A 20,134-nucleotide genomic window follows, 5' to 3' on the forward strand; every position below is an offset into this window, starting at 1 on the left:
GCCTAGGGCCAGGGAGGGCCACGCCAGAGTCTCAGGTGTGAAGATGCAGGCTCCCCGTGCTCCCCGGGACAGGAGGGCGGCTGGCCCTGAGCTAGGGCTGGTAGAAGGCAAGTGCTAGAAAACATTAGGTGATTTCTCACATGCAAAAGCCATGCTCCCCAGTTTTCTGTGGGGAGGGTGATGTGCCCCCAGGCCAGGGCACCCTGGGTGGCCCCTACACGAACACTTAGAGCTGGAGGGGAGCTGAAGCACAGGACTAGGGGAGCGTCCCCCCAAGTCCCTTCTGCCCGCCCCCTGCCTTCGCACCCCAGAGGGGCCGTTCTCCCAGGCCTTCAAGGACAGTATCTCCGCTGTACCCCAGGGGGTGGGAAGTCATTCTTGGAGTCTAACTTCTGAGACAATAAAGCCTGGAGAGCACATGCAGCAGGAAAGAGACATGACTGAGATTATTAATCCCACCAGGGCCACGGAGGCCAAAAGCTAAGTGGGATACTGGGTGGGAATGAGGACAGAGGACTGAACCCCAGTCCTCGTGAAGCTCTGAGAACGTGGGAAGTGTGTGCGTGTCTGTGTCTAGAATGACCTACCAGGCTCCTGAATCAATCCCTCATGGGGTGGATTGAGGTTACACTTCAAGAAGGACTTCCTCGGGCCTGGGAGAAGCAGGCCCGGGAGGGTCTGAGCTGAGCAGTCTCCACCCTCCCTGAGAGCCCCAAGAGGACACAGCACTTTGGAGTAAGGACTGCTCTGCAGAGACCTGGGGACGGACTGGGTGGCAGGCCCCCAGGGGCAAGGGCACAGGGGAGGGTGCAGGTGAATGCGCTCACCTTCTCCGCTGCCCTGGCCTGGCTCCCATGTGGTTGAAATGATCAATGTCCATCTTTCAAAGACCCTGGGGACTGAGCCCCTTATCTGTTTGTCCTACAATTTAAAAACCCAAGGATTCTCAGAATCAACCCCAGCAGACTGGAAGCTCCAACCTCATCTAGCAACCTGCTCCCACCCTGGTATCTGGAGATGGGGGATTCCTCACATGCAGGGTGGACTTGACCGCTTCCCTCATCTACTTTCCTTTTCGTTACAACTTTTATACATTCTACTGGACCCAGGGGCCCTCGATGCTACTAAACTTTAAGCTATCTGAATATCATCTACTAAGTAACTAGTAATTCTTTCTTTTTCTCTAGGATTATATGAAATAAATTTGAATTATTATTATTATTAATAATTATTATTTTGTAGTATTCTTTTCTTTTAAACCCCTCGGTTTCTTTCTTTTTCTTCTCTCTCTCTCTCTCTCTCTCATTTTTGGTTAAACAAAACAAAACAAAACAAAACTATTTCTCTTAAATCTCGCACCTCTCTGAGGGTTCCCGCAGGCCTGCTAGGCCTCAGCTCTGGACTTCCCCTCCCCACTCGCCCCTGGGACAGGGCAGGGGAAGGGGGGGGCAGCCCAGGATCCTCAGTCCAAGCGCGTCTTCCTTTCTTGTTAATCCTTCTTTGTTTGGCTCTGCCGGCTCCCCGGAGGGGGAGGGGAGAGGGGAGGGGGCCCATGGAGTGAAATCCAATCTACTAGCGGGGGCCCCAGAGGGACCAGGTTCCCCCAGCCCCCCATCTCCACCACATATCCCAGGATGCTCCCCACGAAAAGCAAATGACATTCCTCCCCAAAAAAAAGTGGGGGAAAAAAGGAACGTAAACCCGAACATATATTAAAAACACTTTTTTTTTTAAGATTTAACTCTGAATACAAATGTATTTTTTTTCTTCTTCTCTCCCTACATATATTCTAAACCTTCTAAAGTTTTTTTATTTTTTTTAAGGATCACTTTATCATAAAATAAAATATCCTTTTCATATAATAAATTACCTAATAAAAAGTCTTTTTTTCATATTAGCCCAGGTTCTTTGCTACATTTATACGGTAATAAACGCCTTTATTAAAATAGAATATTAAATTATAAAGAACTGCTTTTTTTTTTTTTTTGCTATTTTTGTTTTGTCTCCTCTGTGTTGTTCGCCTATCTCGCTCCCTCTCGCGCTCTTTCTCTCCTCTGTTTTGTCTCTCACTATGTGTGTTTTGCGTTGGTTTCTAGGTTCGGCTCAGTTAGTAAGGGGGGGACTGAATTTTCTGAGCCCCCTAGCCTAACAGTCTTCTGCCTTTGTGGGTAAGAAGTGGAGAGGGGGAGGGGGATCAACAGACGGACACCCCTTCTTCCCACCCCCCTCCCCACCCTCGGCGAGGCGACCGAGGGCGCCCATTTGGTTTGGTTTCTATTGTACAGACATCTCAGGATGGCTCACATTGGCGGGAAGGAGGGAAGTTGTCACAGGCCACTTTCCTGACTGTGACCTCCTTCCTCTCCCCTCCCTGGCTGGTGGTCTGGAGGGGTAGGCTGAGGAGAGGTGAGTGAATTCACAACAGGAGGAAGGAGAGGAGGAAATCCCCCCTGTACCCCCATCCCTGCACCCCCTCTCCGTCAGATAGAATGGGACTCCCGAGCGTAAGTGCTCAGAGATCACCCAGAACAGTCCCACCCCACTATATACAAGGATCTCCCGGGACCCCCAGGGACCCCCATCCCCCACCCTCTCCTGGCCCGGCCAGCGGAACCAGGAGGGTGGGAGGCTGGTGGCAGCCCCAGGTGAGCCTTGGGAAGCAGTGGAGGAGGGGTGCCAGGCCTGTTAGCAATCCCGGACCGGACGCTGCTGCACGCCAATCCCACCTGACCCAGCACTGAGCTCTCTCTGAAAACCCAGCCTCTCTCCTCAACCACAATGGTTGGGACAGAGACTTCATGATTTGCTCGCTAATAGGGGTTTGGGTCAGGTCCAGAGAGGGGGCACAGGGCGTGGGAGCTGCAGGGGAGGGCAGCCTCCTGTCCACCAGCCTCTCCACCTGCCTCAGGCTCCTTCCTGCCCCTTCAACAGCAGATACGCTACCCTGCCTCTCCTCCGCCTGCCGCCAGAAGACCCAGCCCAAGAATTGTTCCCTAAATACAATGCCCAAAGATGGTAGAGGCAGAGGTTTGACCCTTGATGTACTCCAGTATTAGTCCCCTCCTCAAATTTTCACTGAGAATGGGGATACATTCCATCAAAAATTCGAGGTGTTTCTTTGGAGGAGTGGGGAGGGCCTCCAGATGCCAGAAGAGGAATTAAGGAGGGGGTCATCCAAATGCTCTTCTCCCCTACTTCTCCCCAGGGGGACGGTGAGCCCAAAGCTGGACTAGAAGGGGCAGGAGGGAGGGGGAGAAGGGAAGAAAGAGACAGAGGAGGACAGAGCTGGGAGTGACAGCCATCAGGGGGAAGCAAAGAGGAGAGCTGGTGGAAAGAGCAAAGGGGAGAGGAGGGCCCGACCAGAGGGAAGATGGGGAGGAGAGGGTGAGGGGCAGCCGGAGGGGCCGAGAGGAGCTCCATCTCCAGACCCCTCCACCCAGCTCTGTGGGGAGATGAGCTCTGAGCCCTTTATGGATTGACATGCTTCCCCACCCCCCCAACCCCAGGGAATCTGTGCAGACTTCTGAAAGGGCCCCAACTCCCTTAGACCACTGGAAACCCTGGAGCAGATGCCCAACCAGGCTATGGTGGTGGTGGTGGGGGGGGGTCCAAAGGGTCAGGTGAGGAGGTCAAAGATCAGGGCCAGAGAGGGCTCGAGGGTTGGAAAGAGCATCTCTAGATAGGGATGGTAATTCTCCCCCTCCCTTTCCCCGATCCCCTCCACAGAGGAAGGGGTAGTGGGACGCAGATGGGGGGGTGGACCGAGGGGGTCAGGATGCCTTAAGGGCCACCTCTGGCAAAACAAAAGTTCCTCGTAGCTGCTTCCAGATTGAAGGGTGTGTTGAGGTATCAGAGTTGTAACTCTAGTAAAATTTCCTGCCTGGCCCCCTCCCAACCTTTCCAGGACGGGGTGACCAGAGGCTCTGAAGGTGGCCCAGCCCCCACCCCCCCACCCCCGCCACCGTCGCCTCCCCTCCCCCTCCCCATGGATCGAGTGTCTCTAAGCACCTTGCCCTCAGATCACTGATTTCCAAAAGGCCCCAGTGGAAAACAGATCCAGGGCGCCCCCCCCACCCCCGGGGAGGGAGCCAGGAGGCCGGGGCAGGGGGCTTAGGAGAATATTCGGATGGCTTGCGTGGCCGTGATGTGGCAGACGGGACACTCCGGGTCGGTCCTCTCGCAGATGCGCACTGCACACTCCATGCAGAACAGGTTGTGTCCGCAGGGCACGAGGGCGGCCGTCACCTCGCTCTCGAAGCACACCATGCAGTCCCGCCCGCCGCCGGGGCTCCGCAGGCCGCCCCCCAGTTTGGAGAAGCCCTGCAGCGGCTCTCCCGGCGGGCGTCTGGGCAGTCCGGCCAGCTCAGGCCCCGCCGAGGCAGCGGGAGAGCGGTGCGCCCCCGGCGGCGCGGCGCGGGCCTTGGCGGACGAGGACGACGACGAGGCGGCGGCGGCGAAGAGCACCGAGGTGGGCGCGGCGTTCTCCTGGCCCGCCCAGAGCGGGGGGCTGGTCTCGGCCACGCCGTAGTACACGTCCTGCTTGCCCACGCCGTAGCCCGGGAACAGGTAGCCGCCGTAGCCGAAGTCCCCGCCCTGCTCGCCCAGGCGCGGGGCCTCGAAGCCGGAGTCCACGGCGCACTCGCCGATGCACCCCAGGCTGTTCTGGCGGAAGGTGGAGAGCGGCTTGCAGCCGGGCGGGTGCACCCGCCAGGCCTCCGAGTAGCGGCTGTCCAGGCCGGCGTCGGGGCTCCCCGCCAGGAAGTCGTTCTCGTTGTTGTACTCGAGGATCTTGCCCGTGCGCACCGCGATGTGCGTCTCGATCTCCTCGCGCGCGCGCTCCACGTTCCCCGGCGCACCCGTGATCTCGAACACCGGGTCGCGGTCGCGGCTCGGCGTGATGATGTACGTGTTGGTCTGCTGCTGGATGCGCTTGATGGTTGCCCCCTTGGGGCCCACCACCAGCCCCACCACGCGGTAGGGGACCCGCACGCGGATGGTCACCTGGCCGGGCAGGGCAGGAGCCACGCCAAAGGCGGCGCCCGACTTGTTGCGCGAGGCGCGGATCATGGAGAAGTGCTCGGCCGCCGAGATGATTTCGCGTCGGGCTGTGGCCACGTCCTCCCGCCGCCCGGTCACCATGAACACGGGCTCCTCGCCGCGCACCGGCGTCTTGATGTACGTGTTGGTCTTGGCCCTCAGAGCCTTAATCTTGCAGCCTGGGATGGGGTGGGGGGGGAGTGGAGAGAGAAGGAAACTCACAGGGCAAGGTCTGCGCTGGGGCCAGTCAGCTCCCGATCGCTACTCAGAGACGCCAGCCGCGGGAGCGAACGCACCCTGCCTCCAACAGTCCGCTCTCCGATCTCCCCAACGTCAACCACAGATTTCCAAATGTGCCAGCCTTTCGTCCGGTTCCATGCAGGCCCCTCCCAATTCAATCACTCCCTGAAACCAGAAAATAACCACTGACCCTCCCAGACAAGCTGCTAACCTCAAATCGACCAACTTCTCCCACCCATGCGCCCTTTCCTCAATTTCTCTACTGATTCCTGGCCACTCACAAACTTCCAGATCACTTCATCACACACCCTTCCCTCCCACCACGAAAGTCTGTCACTGACCTTGAGCTTTCCACAGATCCCCAAAGTACTCAGGAACCCCACAATCTACTCCTGACTTGAGCTCCATTCATTAAAAGTGTCCTCCAGTCTACTCGGGGACCACTGACACCCATTTGCTGTATGATCTGTGATTCCCCCCCCATTAATGTCTCTCAGAGGGCCCCACATTCATAGCAAGTTTGCAGCAACTCGCAGAGTGTGGGAGACTGGGAAGGGTCTGAGAATCAGAGTTTCAAGAGGGAAAGAAGACGTATGAAGATGCAAAGAATGATGTGTGAGGGCCAGCCCCTGACCCCATGGACACTCGGGCCACCCTGTCTGCTGGGGGCAGGAGAGCTGAGCCGGGCTGGGGACTGAGGAGGTGAGGGACCCATACTCGTGCTCTGAAGCAGGAGTGGGTTACAGCTGGGAGACTGCAGGGAGAGGCAGGAAGAGAAAGAGGAAAGCCGAGACAAAGAGAGACAAAGAGGGAGAAGGGGAAGAGAAGAGTCAGGGAGACTGGCACGGCCACAGCGTCTCTAAAGGCTACAGTCCTCGGACGGCCGACTGGCCAAGCCTCTCTCCTCCTCTCCCGAGTCCCTCTCCCTGCCCCTCGCTTCACACACAGCCAGGCTCACCCGCTTTCTCGGGGCACACAGGCCACACGTGTGTGAGTCTGCACACACATGGACCTAAGAGCCATGATGCACTGTGTGCCTTTATCTAAACAACACTTGGGGTGCACACCCAGGGTGCACACGCGCGCACACGCACACACACGGATGGCCGGTGTTCGACCTTTCATACACCCCACTCTCCCACCTCCATCAACCCCGGCCCTCAAAGGGCACATTCCTCTGCACACCCCCAACTTTTGCCCCCAGGCACACGCACACACGTTCACACCCCTCTCCAGGTACACACTCCCTGTCCCCTTTCTCATCCCCCCACCACATGACCTCTTCCCCCCAAAACCAATGCCAGCAGTCCTAGCTTCCGACTCTGCCCCAGCCCTCCAGCAACAGGCCTGAGGTGAGCTCATTGGCTTCCTCTCCTTCCTTCACTCCAGATGGCTTCTTCTCCAGCCCCACCAGATTGGCAGGTGGGAGGATGGAGTGGGTTGGGGGCAGTGCTCCTCACCTTCAAGAGGCCTCAGGAAGGAGAATTTGCTCCTCCCTTTTTTGTCTTCAGACCTCTTGGCAGTTGAGAAGTCCTACCTGTTGTCAAGCCCACATCCTTGCTGCTTTAATGTCAGTAAATGTTTGTCCTAAGTGTGAGGCACAGAGGGGTGAGGAACCGTGATTCCTTCTACAACTCTCCACTCCCACGGCCTCTGCTAGGCACCCGGGTGCTGGCTCTAAGTTCTGGGCCCATCAACTTAAGTGAGAGCTGGGTATCTTTGGGGGTTGGGGTTGGGGTTGGGGTGAGGCAGACAGGCTGGGGGCAGGAGAGGAAGAAAGAAAGCTAGAGGCCCGGAGGCGCAGAATGGGTGGACCTCATCCTGGGGTTGGGAACCCTGGAGAAGCATCTCTGGAAGGGAAGACCGCAGGGCTTCACCTTTCTAGAGGTCAGAAAGATGCATGCTGGCACTGCAGCAGGGGAGGGGGGTTAGACAAGAGGGAGGACTTCCGCGTACTTAAGGACCAAGGGGAGGCTTCTCTTCTCTGAATAGGAGAAATGCCCCCACTTGTCTGAGAGACAGGCCCATCTGCTGAGAGGCAGAAGAATGACTCCATGAAATCCTGGGGCCTCCCAAGACCACCCCCACATCCAAGAAAAGATATCAGTGTCCCCGCCCAATTCCAGGGCCCTGGGTCCCTAGTTTCTGGCAACAAGAGGAAACCCAACTTTTTGAACCAGAAATCTCAAGAGATGGAGCGCCCCAGGGGGATGAGGGCTGTGCAGGGGAGTGGCATCTTCCCCTCCTCCATTCTGGATCTCACGGCAAAATGCCCCCAACCCCCAAGCACTTGGGGCAGATGAGGTGGGGTGTGCGGTAGGGGCCCCCCCACCCCGGCTCGCCTCCCCTCTTCCCCCCCCCCCCCCCCCCCCCCCCCGCCGGCAGCAGGCCTCCTCCCTCACTCCCGGGCCCGCCCGGAAGGCAGCTCTTCTATTGTTCCCCACGGTGGGACAGCTCCTCCCCTGCTCCTCCCCCACCCCACACCTCCCCAGCCCAGCCCCCTTGCAATTTCCAAATCCCACCCCCCCACTCCCCTTTGGGAAACCGGGAGAGGGAAGGGTCCCCAAGATCCCGTCTGCTCAATCTGGACCCTCACCAACACTCCCACCCCCGCCCGCCCAGGGATGCTGGAGTGAAGGAGGGTGTGGTATCAGACACACTACACTGGATTAATTCTACACCCCCCCCCCCCAACAACACACCCAGACACACGCCCTCCAACCAGACCTCCACGTGAAGGTTTCGCACCCCCCAGCATGCCCCCTCCTGCCCTGTCCTACTCTCACACTACCAGAGACCCCTCTCCAGGCCTCTGGCCCCTGGCCGTGGCCAGCCCAGAACAAAAGCCTGAGAAGGAGGAGGACAGGTCCACGCCAGGACGTGGCACTTCGTTGGAGGCACCCCTTCCAAAACCCCACAGATCGTTCAACTTTGGTGTGTGGGTGACCACAGGACTCCCTCCTCCCAGCAGCCCCCCTCCCCACCTCTCCCCTGGGCTGGGACCCTCCCATGAGCCACACCCCCTTCCATTCCTGCACTCAGCCCAACAAAGAGACAGATACTCAGTCTGGCTTCCCGGGCCAGGTCTCCCCCAAAGTCTGTAACTCCAGCTGTAGGGGGTCCCAGGGGTGCCCCCTCCCCAACCTACTAGCAGATCCCGGAGCAGGGGCTTCTGAGTAACTCTTTGCACATTCCGCCAGTTTTCCTGGCTAAGAGTGGACATGCCCTCCGGACAGCCTCCCAGGATTGGGAGACCGATCCCCTCCCTTTTCCCTCTCTCCACGAGAGGATATTTCTTTGTCTAAAGGCAGAGCCCTCGGGAAGGAAATATCTGAAGAACAGCCCCGACTGGGGGTAGCAGGGAACTTTGTGGCACTTGGAAATCGGGGGAGGGGGCGGTTCCCCCTTTGTGGGGAAGGGACAGAGCCAGAGGCGGGCAAGGAGAGAGGAAATGAACTTTCCGTGCTGGGATGGGGGTGCCCCCCACTCCAGTCCCTCTCCGCGGCCCCGGCGCCCTCTTACCTTGCCTGCCCACGATCTCGGCCACGTGCTCGGAGGTGGGCACGGGGACACACTCGGTGGTGTTGCTGCTGCCCTTCAGGCGCAGCTCGGCCTCTTTGTAGAGAGCGCAGAGCTTGGCGTCGCTGGCCCCTTTGGGGGCGGTGGGGGGCTGGGGCGTCTGCGCCGCGGGGGCCGCCGGCGGGGCGGCCGGGGGCGCCGCGGGCGGCGGCGGCGGGGCCGGCTGCGGGGGGGCGGCCGGCTGCGCGGGGGCGCCGCCCCCCCCACCTCCCCCGTCCTCGCCCGCCGTGGGGGCGGGGGGCTCCCCCAAACCCAGGAGGCAGAGTTGATCGAGAGCCAGCTGAAGGGCGCGCTCGTCTTCCAGCAGCCCTCGGTCCTTAGCGCTTCCCCCGAAACATCCTAGTTCTCCAAAGCCCCCATTTCTTTCCATTATTCCAGATACCACTAGACTAGGCATGGCGAAACAAAAGCTGGGGGAGAGAGGGAGAGAGGTGGTGGAAGGGAAAAGAGGAGAGAGGAGGGGAGGGGAGAGGAGGGGGGCGTGTGGGGAGGGGGGAACAAAGAACTGGGGAGGGGGGAAGAAAGCGAGATAGAAAGATAGACCCTCCCCCTAAGCCCCCCTCCCCAAACACCCTGTAACCCGACTCCCCTCGCCCCAGCCCCCGGGGTGGGGGTGGGGGGAAAGAGAAGCAAAACCGAGGAAGCAGCTCTCCTTTCCTCTCCGGGGGTGACGGGGGGCGGGGGGCTGCGGGATCTCGGCCCCCACCCCTCCCGCCTCGGACCCGGGCGGCTCTAGGCCCCGCCGTCCAGACGCCCCCCTCAGGCTCCCGCACCGAGCCCCGGTCCGGGAGCGGCGCCCAGTGGCCCCCAGTCGAGCCCAGCCCCTTCCAGCGCTCAAACTCTTTTGTTTTAAATGAACTGGATGGAGCAGCATGGAACTGCGGGGGGGCGCGGGGGCGCTCGGGGCATGCCGGGAGTTGTAGTTTCCCGCCCTCGGGGGCGCGAGCTCGGGCTCCTAGCCCCGCGGAGGATGGGGACGTGCCTTCGGTCTCTAGCCCCGCTCGGAGGCAGAGCGGGGGGCGGGGTGGAAGGCGAGGTCCCTAATTTCTCCGAGGGGCGGGCGCGGGGAGACGGAAACGGAGCGGGTTGGAAAAGGCTAACGGAGCGCCCCCTCCGCAGACGGGCTCCCACCCCCGCCCCACCCCACCCCACCCCGTCCCGGCCGGCCCGGGGTCCCCGCTTTCTTATGGTAATGAGGGGGCCAGGGGGCGGGAGCGGCCTGGCCCGGTCGCCGCGGCCCCCTCCCCGGCCTCGCCCCCTCCCCGCGCGCTGCCTCCCCGCCCCTCCCTCCCCTGAGTCGTCCCGGCTGCGGGCCGCGGGGACAGCCTCCCCGCAGAGCAGACAAAGCCCGCAGCGCGATGCGGGCGCCGCCGGGCCGTGCACGCGGTGGAGGCCAGGATGGGCTGCGGGGCTGGAGGGCGGGACCCCCTGGCAAAGGACGGGGTCTGCTCCCCACCGAGCGGCGGGCCGCCCCCCCATGCCCTCCCGCCCCCCAGCCTCGGAGATCTGAGAGGCACCGACTGGGAGGTGAGTTAGTTCTCGTCCTTCCGAGCGGCAGAGGGGAGCTGGCGGGCTGTGGAGGCTGGGCGGGTGGAGGGAGAGGGGGGAAGCGGAGGGCAGGGAGCGGGGAGGCAGGGGGAGTCTTAAAGGCAAGATGGCACTTAACAGTTTGGGGGGAGAACCCCGAGCTCAGGGCGCGACAGAAGGAGAGAGGAGAGACGGGGTCGACTCGGGCCCCAAACTTCCTTCAGGCCCGGGCCCCGCACACGGCTGGGGGTGGGGTGGGGTTGTCTGTTCTCCGGCCTCCACCATCATTCCCCTTGGCCTCACCCACCTCTCCCCCCACTGAAAACCCGTTAATGCAGCTCCTTTGACTCTGAACATTGGGTGAAAGTAAAAGTAAGTTTTTAAGGCGTGAGTTGGGCAGTCGGGTGCTTCTAGAGGGAGTTCGGGGAAGTCGGAGTGTAATGAGCCTCCTCTCCTCCCCTTCCCCCGCATCTCCAGCCTTTCCTTCGTCACCCTTTTTATGCCCGGGTCTTTCCCAAGACCAGAGAGGATGGCACTGCAGCTTGAGGCCTCGGGGTTGGGCTTTGAGAAGAACTTCCCAAAATAATTGTGTAAGAATGGGTGGGTGAACTGCTGTGGCCAGGTGTCCTTTTCTGGAGTGCCTTGGAAACCAAACATCTGACCTGGTTTGTGAGGTAAAGTCCTGCTTGGAGGCGGGCAGCAGAGGGGGTGGCCTCACAGAGCCCGCACTGTGAGGTCGTGACCGCTGAGCGGCAAAGCCCAGCTCACTAAGTCGGTGCTTGGAAAGAGTGGGTTTGAGCGCCAGTGGGAGGGTGGGGGCCTCAGGAGGGGTCGGCACACTGCAGGGCTGCTGCTCAGCAGAAGGTCTAGGGGAGGGGAGCCCCGGCGAGGAACCTGTGGAGGGCCCCAGAGTGGGGCAGGGGTGCCCCTTGGATGGGGGGGTCCACGTAACATTAACAACAAGCTTTATGGCTTGAGTGGGAGAGGGGGTGGAGAGGTGGGCTCTTGTCACCCGTCCTTCTGCCCCAGGAGCACGGCCTGGGGGGACCGTGCCACCGGGGCCTGGGGCTCTTGCAGGGGGAGGCTCCTCCTCTGTGGCCCAGGTGACTGGTTTTCACCTTAAGAGAAATAGCAAACAGTTGCATAGGACTTATTGTGAGCCAGGCATTTTTGTCACCAGCTGGTCTTAGCCTTCCTGTCCCCACCAAAATGAGATTCCCCCTTGACACCCACCCCTGAATTTGCCCTGCTTCCCCTTTCCTCCCCACTAAGCTAATTAAAGCGGGAGGTTAATGACCAAAGAAGCCTTGGGGATTTGGCCAGGGTGGAAAACAAAGGACAGAAACAAGTGTGTGTGAGTGGGGAGGGAGACAGCTGCTGAATGGGAAGGGGTAGATTAAGGAGTAGGATAGGGAGGCTGAGGTCCCTGCTGGACCCACCTCCCATATCCAACAAAGACACATCAACCCCCTGCTTGCGTTCATGCACCATGTCCATCCTTGGGGTCCCGCTAAGGCTCCAAATACCCAAGGTGGGAGAGGCGAACGTGAAGGTGTGCAACTGGAGGGCAGGCTGGGGGTGTATGAGTGCACGAGTGGGCGTGTGCCTGCAGAGCGTAAGGGGCATGTCCCCCCAGGGCGGGGACAGGTGGCAGAGGAGCCCAGGAGGGGCACTTAAGGAGCCAGGCTCCGTGGGACGGGGTTTCCATGAGTCCTTCCCTGCCTCCCCCGGAGGCTGATGGCCTCCTTTGTTCAGGGGATCCCTTCTTCCGCTGACACTTGTGTTGCCCAAGCTAGGTTTCTGCCCACGGGCCCTCCTCTTCCTCCTCCCATCTGCCTGCCCGATCCGGAATTAAGGCCGAGGGCCTTACTTAAACAGTTGTGCTTGGAAAGAGATGGCTATGCGCACCCCACCCCACCCCTCACTGTCTGCCTTGTGACCAGAAAGGTGTGTGGGTGGCGTATCTCCCCACTTCAGGGCCCCAGAGGACAGGACTGTCTTTCCTCTTTGTCCTCATCCTCCACCCCAGCCTCCCAGTGCCGAGCACACAGCCCTGCCCAGAACTGAAGCTCAGTAAGGGCGTGTTGACCTAACTGCACATTCGAAGCCTCATGCTGTCTGAGACAGAAGCAGGCCTCGGGGGCATACATGCTGCTTGCTGGTTCTGCCCCTCGGGCAATCATTTCCTGCTGAGCCTCGATTTCCTCACCTCTGAAATGGAAAACTAAGTCCCTAGCACAGTGCCTGTCTCCTCTTAGGCCTTCAGTCAGTGTTAGTGCTCTGGCCCTGGTTGCTCTCTCCTTGCAGGACTTTAGCTAGATTGTGGTCCTCGATAATTCATTTTCATTCGTTCATTCTCTCAGGCACTGGAGGAGACCCCGACCCACCATGGGTCACTGGAAGCCAGTTCTAGATCTGGCCTTGCAGGGAAAAGATGATCCCAAACAACTAGCATGTAATTCCAAAAATAATTCCTGTTGAGGACTGGAATGCAGGCAAACTCTGTCTGTCTGGCGTGTGAGTGCGCACGCGGGCCGGCCTCCTAGCCTCAGGCCCAAGGAACAAAGGACCCCGTGGAGTTGTTGCGTCGGCTCTATGTGCAGTGTGTGTCTACACGCAGGTGTATCTGTGTGCAAGTGTGCTTGTCTGCATGTCCACACGGGCACGAACACAGAACACAGGGTTCGTGTGGAGGCTGCAGGACAGGAACGGGGTGGGTGACCCGGACTGTGCTTGTCTGTGCGTGGAGCTGTGTCCCTTCTCTTTCCTGAGCAGATATCATCATCTATGCAAGTACCAAGGATGGGGCACACGCCTAGCATAGACCCCCTAGGGAGCTGCCCACAGCGCTGGCTGGCCCTAACGGAGGGCATCCTAGCGTCTCCCCCTCCGCTCCATCTGTCCGAGGCAGCGGGGCCTCCTCTCCTATGTGTTTCAGGGTCTCCCTTTTCTTGTCTGAATACCCCTCCCTAGGGGAAGTCCACTCAGCTATCTAAACACTGTGTTTCCTGGGGCGCCTGGGGGGCTCAGTCATTAAGCGTCTGCCTTCGGCTCAGGTCGTGATCCCGGGGTCCTGGGATCGAGCCCTGCCTCGGGCTCCCTGCTCCGCGGGAGGCCTGCTTCTCCCTCTCCCACTCGCCCTGCTTGTGTTCCCTCTCTCGCTGTGTCTCTCTCTGTCAAATAAATAAATAAAATCTTTAAAATAAATAAATAAACAAACACCGTGTTTCCTGCCGAGAGTGCGGCCCGTTTGCTCTCCGCTGCTGAAACACACGATCTCATTGATTTCAGCCAATGAGAATGTATTAAGTAAAATTCTGTAGGACACACAGAAGAAATATCAGATTTGATCTCTGTCCTCAGCAAGACACAGAAACTAGCCTATGTGACCCAGAGAATGTGGCCATGTAGGATTAGGCGTGAGGGCAAACGGTCTGTGGGACTTGGAGGCTACAGAGATGGAGGAGCGAGGAGGCCACTACAGGTCCTCCCGCTGTTGTGGACCCGTCACCAAGGGGTCTGAAGCCTGGTCTGAGGTTTGGACCTGGACAGACGACTCTGCCCTTCCCCTGGGCCCACTCCAGCACCCCACCCCCACCGAGTCCCCTGCACTCTCTGATTTCCCTAGGGAGAGCAGCTCAGAGGGGCTGGGGTGGAGCCAGGGTCCCCCAGGACAGCTGGCTGACAGGGCCCCTCTGGGACTCAGGGCTGGACCCTGGCGTCCGGGAGGCGGGTGATACCGGAGCTGTGACAGTTGGTCCCCAGATTCCTCACCCAGTGGCGCCAGCTCTGGTTTCGGGCTGGGGAGAGGGAGGGGGAGGGGCAGCTGGTGCCAGCCCAGGCAGGGTGCTCTCTTGGGGCAGGGAGGCGGAGGCCGTAAACATGCCCTTGCTAGGTTATCGAGGAGGGACTTTTCCAGCACCCTCTCCATGCCAGGCACCAGCTAGAGACCAAAGGGGATACTGACGTGTAAGACACAGGTGAATTAGCAGATGCAAACCACCTGCTGGTTGCAGAGAATGTCATTGGTGGAGTAGAATTTGAATACATGAATGAATGAATGAGCATTCGAACACGTTCATCAGTTACCTAATGGCCTCATTTTACAGAGAAGGAGAACCCAGGTCCTGTAACTCTCTTATGCTTTCTGTTCCACCAGGCTGTCTTTTTTAGAAAAGGGAAGAGGAAGTCAGAGACAGGGGTGGAAAAGGACTCACCATTTCCCTAGTGCCTGTTGACTGCCAGGCTCTCTTGTTGGCCTTTACAGACTTGATCTCATTTCATCCTCTTCACAACTCCGTGAGGCTGGAAATGCCACCTCTGCCTCACATTAGGGACCTACGGCTGAGAGAGGTTGAGGAGCTAGCTCAGGTCACACAGCTGGTAAGCGGACCCTCCGGTGTTGGGAGCTAGAGGAATCGGACCGCCTAGTTTAGGACCCCAGAGGGAAAACGGTGACACCCAGTGAGCGCCTGGAGGCAGGGAGTGATTGCTGAAGCTGGAGCAGTTTGGAGAGGCTTCCAGGATGGAGTGCATCTGGAGTCCCTGAAGGATGAGTGAAGTTACTACGAAGGGAGAGGACTGGAGGGACCACTGGAGGTTGGTGCCAGAGGTGCCCAGGGAGGCCTGCTGGTGGGGCAGGTGGCCAGCTGGCCTGGGTCCTGAGGAGCAGGGCTCAGGTGGAGGACCAGCATCTTTGAGCCTCGACCACGAGGTGGCGCTGCAGGCCGACTGCTGGGAGCGGCTCCAGTCCAGACTGGACACTAGGGCCCAGATGTTTCTACCCCGCCTGCGGGGGCTCTAAGCCCAGCCCTGCCTCCTCGGGGGTCACCTGGAGCTTCCACCTCGCCCTTTGCGGGCAGGGCACCCACACACGGGAGGCCAGTCTGTTCCTGACTCCAGGTGGAAACCCCGGTGGCTGAGGCTGGGCATGCCCCTGGTCACACCAGCTGCCCCGGTCATCCTGAGCCCCCTCCAGTTGCTTAAAATGGCTTCATGTCCAGCTGCCCTCCCGAGTCCCTGGGAGACACTGTTCAAGGGACAGGCTAAGGGAACCGACCTTTGACTCCAACTGACCTGGGTCTGAAGGGGAGTGACGATAGTAATACGTACCTAATAAGGAGTTAATTGTTCTTGTCCAGTTAATCTATGCTGAACACTTGCTGTTGTAGGCTCTGGAGGAACAGCACTGAACCGGGCAGGTGATGGTGTTCTGTGGGGGGACACAGGCAGCAGACAGGGACATCATGTCAGTTCTGGTGGTGGTGGTCACTGCCAGGTGCCCCTCCCCCTCCCTCTCCCCAGCCCGAAACCAGAAGACAAAGAAAGCCGGATGTGGGGTAGAAAGGTGTGAGGTGGTGAGCCCTTCCCCTCCGTCCCCATCCCCTTCCTCTGTCCCACGTCCTCCAGGCCTTCCTCCAGCAGCCCCCAAGGAGGAAACAGGAGCCCTGGGCTGGGAGGACTGGGTCTGCCACCGCAGTCCGGACCTGCTCCTCCCCCAGCTCCCTGCTTCCGGTAGATGGCATCCCACCCACCTGGTGGTTCAAGCCAGGAATCTGGAGTCGGTATGATTCCTGCCTTCCCCTAACTTCCTCCCATCCAGCCCATCAGCCAGGCCTCCCGGCTACACCTCTGGACACTTCCCAAACCCATCGGCTTCCTGCCCCTGCTGCTACCCTCCTGATGAAGCTGGCAGCGTCCCCGGCCTGCAGCCGCCTCCACTCCTGCCTCCCCTCCCCGCAGCTCCATTCCACACCGTGGCCAGAGAGGTCGTTTTAAAAACGAATCGGGTCATGAAACTCCCCTTCTGAAAACCCTGCATTAGCTCCCCATGCCATTAGATTGGACACCAAACTCCTCGGTGTGGTTTAGACTGCCCTTCTGCTCTGGCCCTGCCCACCTGTCCCACTGGCTCTGCCCTCCCTCCCCTTCTCCGCTCCAGCCACCCGGGCCTTCCTTCAGGGCTTTCGAGCACACCCTGTCCTGCTCAGCACCCAGCTGCGGCCTGCGCTGCCCCATCTGCGGTTCCCTGGCCCTTCGCCTGCCTACTGCTGGTTCAATGTCAGTTTCCCTGGGAAATCTCCCTTATCGTTCACTACCTTGTACTATAACCGTCTGTTTACGTTTCTGTCTCCGCAGTCCACTGGGCTCTCCTTGAGCACAGGGACTGGATCTAGCCCACTCCTGTTTCCCAGCTCCAGGCCCAGCGCCCAGCGCACAGGAGGTGCCCAGTCAGTGTCTGCTGTTGGAAGCTGGGCATGCTCATTCATACTCCCCGCCAGCCCGCCAGCCCCACCAAATATTCAACTTGTCCCTCTGCTTTTCCATCTCACCTGCCACCCTCCACACCCAGCTCCATCTCTCTCCTCCCCTCGCCAGCCCCACGCTGGGGCCCTTGTGGCCCTCCCTCTGCTGGTCTCCAAAGGGGTGCTGTCTGCCTGGGCTTGGCATGGACTCGCACCGCTCCTGCTCTCTGGCACCCGGTCCGGAGCTCAGGCACAGCAGAAACGCAGTAATGCGCTGACCGCTGTGACCTCTGGCCCAGAAGGGACCTCTACGCCGTAACCCCCCTCGGTCACTTGCACACAATAGCCGTGAGAGTGCCCAGTGCCCGTGGGTCCCGTGCTTCTGCCGGGCCCCGTCCAGCCCCTGCACCCTTGTGGCTGCTATTCTCTGTGCCTCGAGCCCTGTTTCCCCGACTCGCCCTTCAGAGCCGAGCTCAGGAGCCGTGTCCTCTAGGACATCTTCCTGCCCACGCTGACCACACCGGCGGACCCCTCCTTCAGCACCTGGTCAGCGTGGAGCTCTGTCAAAGCTCATTTACGTGTTCTGGGGGCCGCAGAGCTTGAACCCCCAGGCTGGAATGTGTCTCTCCAAAGCCTTGTGCAGGGGAGGCACTTGGTAAAGGTTTGTTGAGTGAATGACTGAGTGAATGAAAGGAAGAACATTATGATACTGAAGAAGTCAGCCTCTATCGTTGGGCCTCAGTTTCCTCTTCTGTAAAGTGGGGGCAGGAGAGCGTAGAAGGGTGAGGTGCTCATTCATGTTTATCAAAGCCCGGGTTTGTGGCAACTGCCGGTTCCCACGGTGTAAGTTCCGTCGCCGCGGCTGACTTTGGTGGGGACGGTGGGCTAGTGGGGCCGAGCCACCTGCAGCTCAGCCCCGCGGGCGATGGGCTTGGGCCCCAGCGCCTCCACAGCACTCTCTAGCCCCAGCGTCCTTGCACAAGGGCCCCTGTCAGGAGCCCGGGGGCGCTCAGGCTGCTCCCCACTCTCACTGCATCCCCAGCACCCAAGGTGTGGACAGTGACACCCAGCCCCCAGCCTTCGCAGACCCCTCCGGGCCAGGCCCTGACAGCAGACTACTCTGCTGTCCCCGGGCTTCTGTGCCCCCTCCCTCTCACCCACACTGACCGGGGCTGCCGCCACTCGGGCACTGTGTCCAGTCTCAGTTTTTCTCTTGTGTGACCTCTGACCCTGCCGGTCCCGTCCTCCTTCTCCAAACTCTTTACTCCCTCCCTGGCTGCTCCTTTTGCGGCTCTCCTCCAGCGTCACAGGCCGGAGGCTCCCGTGGGGCAGTCCCCTCCTCTGTCACACACTTCTGTGCCCGCGAAAGCCGGGCGTGGCTGTCCTCCAGCCTGGGCGGTGGGCGGTGCAGCTTCCTACCACCTGCCGGCCCTCTGCAAATTCCTTCTCTCTCTGAACCTGTTTCCCCGCCTATAAAATGAAGATCATAGCCGCAATTACCTGTTGGGACTGTTGTGTGATCAGTGGGAAGAGGCGTGTAAACTCACAGGCGTCGGTGCACACAGCAAGTGCTTAATAAGTGTTCGTCTCACCTCCGTCTGCCCTTCCTCCGGGAGGCCTGCTCTGGAGTTGCGGGCTGGCTGCGGGGCTGGTTCTCTGGCCCCTGGCACCCTGAGCTGCCCGCCCCCCTCGCAGTTTCACCGCTTGTTCTGCGAGGGCCCCGGCCCTTTGGGGCGCGGGTGCAGAATACACGGGAAGGGGCGGACGAAGGAGGGGGGACTGGCCGCCCTGGGAGCGAGGACTAGCCCCACACCCCCAGCAGGGGCCCGCCCACCAGTCGCGAGGCCAGCAGGTGGCGCCAGCGCCCGCGGGGCTCGGCCCCTGGCCACCTCCCTGCCCCGGCAGAAGTGCCGCTGGGCGGGGCGGATGGGTCTTCGGGCGACTGGCAGGGACAGATGTTTCCATAGGGGTGCCCAGCCTAACTTGGCGGGAAGGGAGTGAGGGCTGCTGGGGAAGGGGCCTGGCTGAGGGGCTCTGGGCACACAGCCTGGAGCGGCCGTGAAACGAGGCCATGCGGTGAGTCAGAAGCTGAGCTCCAGGAACCAGACCTGCCGTGGGGGACACTGTGGTGAAATCAGTCAGTGAGAGGACGGGGAGGCCCGGTTTCTATGGCAATGGTAGTGTTTGGGGCAGGCTGGGGACTCCTGGGTGCCCAGACCTGTGAGCAGTGATTCACCACAAGAAGGGGAAGGTTTCGGAAGCACTGGGTGCTCCTTCTCAGTGCTCAGCACGTGCTCCCCCGAGAGCCGAGTGCTCCCCCGAGAGCCAACAGCCTCTGCCAGATGCCCGGTGGGGAACTGAGCCCCACCGACCCCCCAACAAGGGGCAGACCCCCTGCTCCTCACTGCACTTGCACAAGGCCCTCTGGAATTACTGTTACTCCGTTTTATAGAAAAGGAGACAGTTGCCCTGGCCAGGATTGGAACCCAGGCGAGTCTGACTCCAGCCATGCTTGTGAAGACCAGAAAGCAAAAAGAGAAGAACAGGGGTGTGGAAGTTAGGTGCGGCCAAGACCCAGGACCAGATGGGAAGGGGCCCTCCATCCTCGGCCTCCTGCCTGCCCTGCCCCACGTGAGCCTAGCACGGACAAGGAGGGAGGCTGGCACAGTGCCTGGCCTGATGTGGGCCAGAGATGGGGCATCAGCCTCCCTCCCTCTCCTCCAAGCCCAAGAAAGTAGTCCAGCCGCATCCCCCATCACTTTCCCTGTCCCCTGGTCCTGGGGGCAGAAGAGAGTGCGTGTGTGTTGGGGGCGGTTCATCATATCTGCCCCTCATTCCCCACTCTCGGCCCCTGCTAGAGCCTGGGAGTTCTCGTCTCTCTGCTGCTGGCAGGACAATTTTGTTCTTGATAAGCCACGGGGCCCCCACAAATTCAGTATGAAAGGGGTATCCCCTCCCACCCCCAGGCCCTTGGTGATGGCACGCAAGAGGGAAACCCAGCCCTTCCCCATCTCTTCCCCCGCAGCAGAAGGGACAGATGTGGGAAGGGCCTTGGGACTCTTTAATCCAGTCCTCCTCTCATCTTGCACAAAGAAAACCAAAGCCCGTAGAAGGAGAGCAAGTTTTCCAAGGTCACAGAGTGAATTAGTGGAAGAGAAAACTAGATCCCCTAACACCTGACTCTACATTCTGTGATCCCAGGAAGAATATTCTTGAATTTGGCACTGGGTTCTCAGAATGGAGTCGGGTGGATGAATGAACAGAGGGAGAGAGCAGATGAGCTGGAATAACCGAGTGTGGTGTAGCACGTGGGAAGAATGTGCACAATTCATGCCCCACCTGTCTACCATGTGACCTCAGGAATGGTGGAGGTGAGATCATTAGAAAGACCACATTTGTCAGGGCTTGTCTGGGGTCAATGAGGACTGTGTGATCTCAGGCACATCACTTACCCTCTCTGAGCCCCAGAGCTAACCCACCTCCAGGGTTGCAGGGAGGATGGATAA

General features: G+C 59.9%; 1 protein-coding gene and 1 long non-coding RNA gene across 2 annotated transcripts; both read right to left on the minus strand.

Annotated features, from left to right (window-relative positions):
• Positions 1 to 3,457: 3,457 nt before the first annotated feature.
• On the minus strand, positions 3,458 to 9,735 carry MEX3A (mex-3 RNA binding family member A). The gene is made up of 2 exons (XM_045876039.3): positions 8,800 to 9,735; positions 3,458 to 5,216 (listed from the first exon to the last, which is right to left on the minus strand). Exons 1-2 carry the CDS (start codon positions 9,251 to 9,253, stop codon positions 4,111 to 4,113), a joined length of 1,560 nt encoding a protein of 519 aa, XP_045731995.1. The 5' UTR covers positions 9,254 to 9,735; the 3' UTR covers positions 3,458 to 4,110.
• Positions 9,736 to 10,550: 815 nt separating this feature from the next.
• LOC123845264 (uncharacterized) lies at positions 10,551 to 18,262 on the minus strand. The gene is made up of 4 exons (XR_006791015.3): positions 18,129 to 18,262; positions 15,496 to 15,595; positions 14,601 to 14,727; positions 10,551 to 11,501 (listed from the first exon to the last, which is right to left on the minus strand). It is a non-coding gene; the product is annotated as an uncharacterized LOC123845264 (long non-coding RNA).
• Between the last annotated feature and the right edge of the window lie 1,872 nt (positions 18,263 to 20,134).

Source organism: Mirounga angustirostris, unplaced genomic scaffold (genome assembly GCF_029215605.1).
Source record: "Mirounga angustirostris isolate CCGP_5_RB_7025 unplaced genomic scaffold, mMirAng1.0.hap1 SCAF_6, whole genome shotgun sequence".
NCBI lineage: Eukaryota > Metazoa > Chordata > Mammalia > Carnivora > Phocidae > Mirounga > Mirounga angustirostris.

What these genes read in the sequence shown, in the direction of transcription:
- MEX3A (XM_045876039.3), bottom strand. Translation starts at nt 9,253, where the DNA reads ATGCCTAGTCTAGTGGTATCTGGAATAATGGAAAGAAATGGGGGCTTT. An exon ending in CGAGATCGTGGGCAGGCAAG is followed by an intron (nt 5,217 to 8,799) that starts GTAAGAGGGCGC and finishes ACCCCATCCCAG; the next exon opens with GCTGCAAGATTAAGGCTCTG.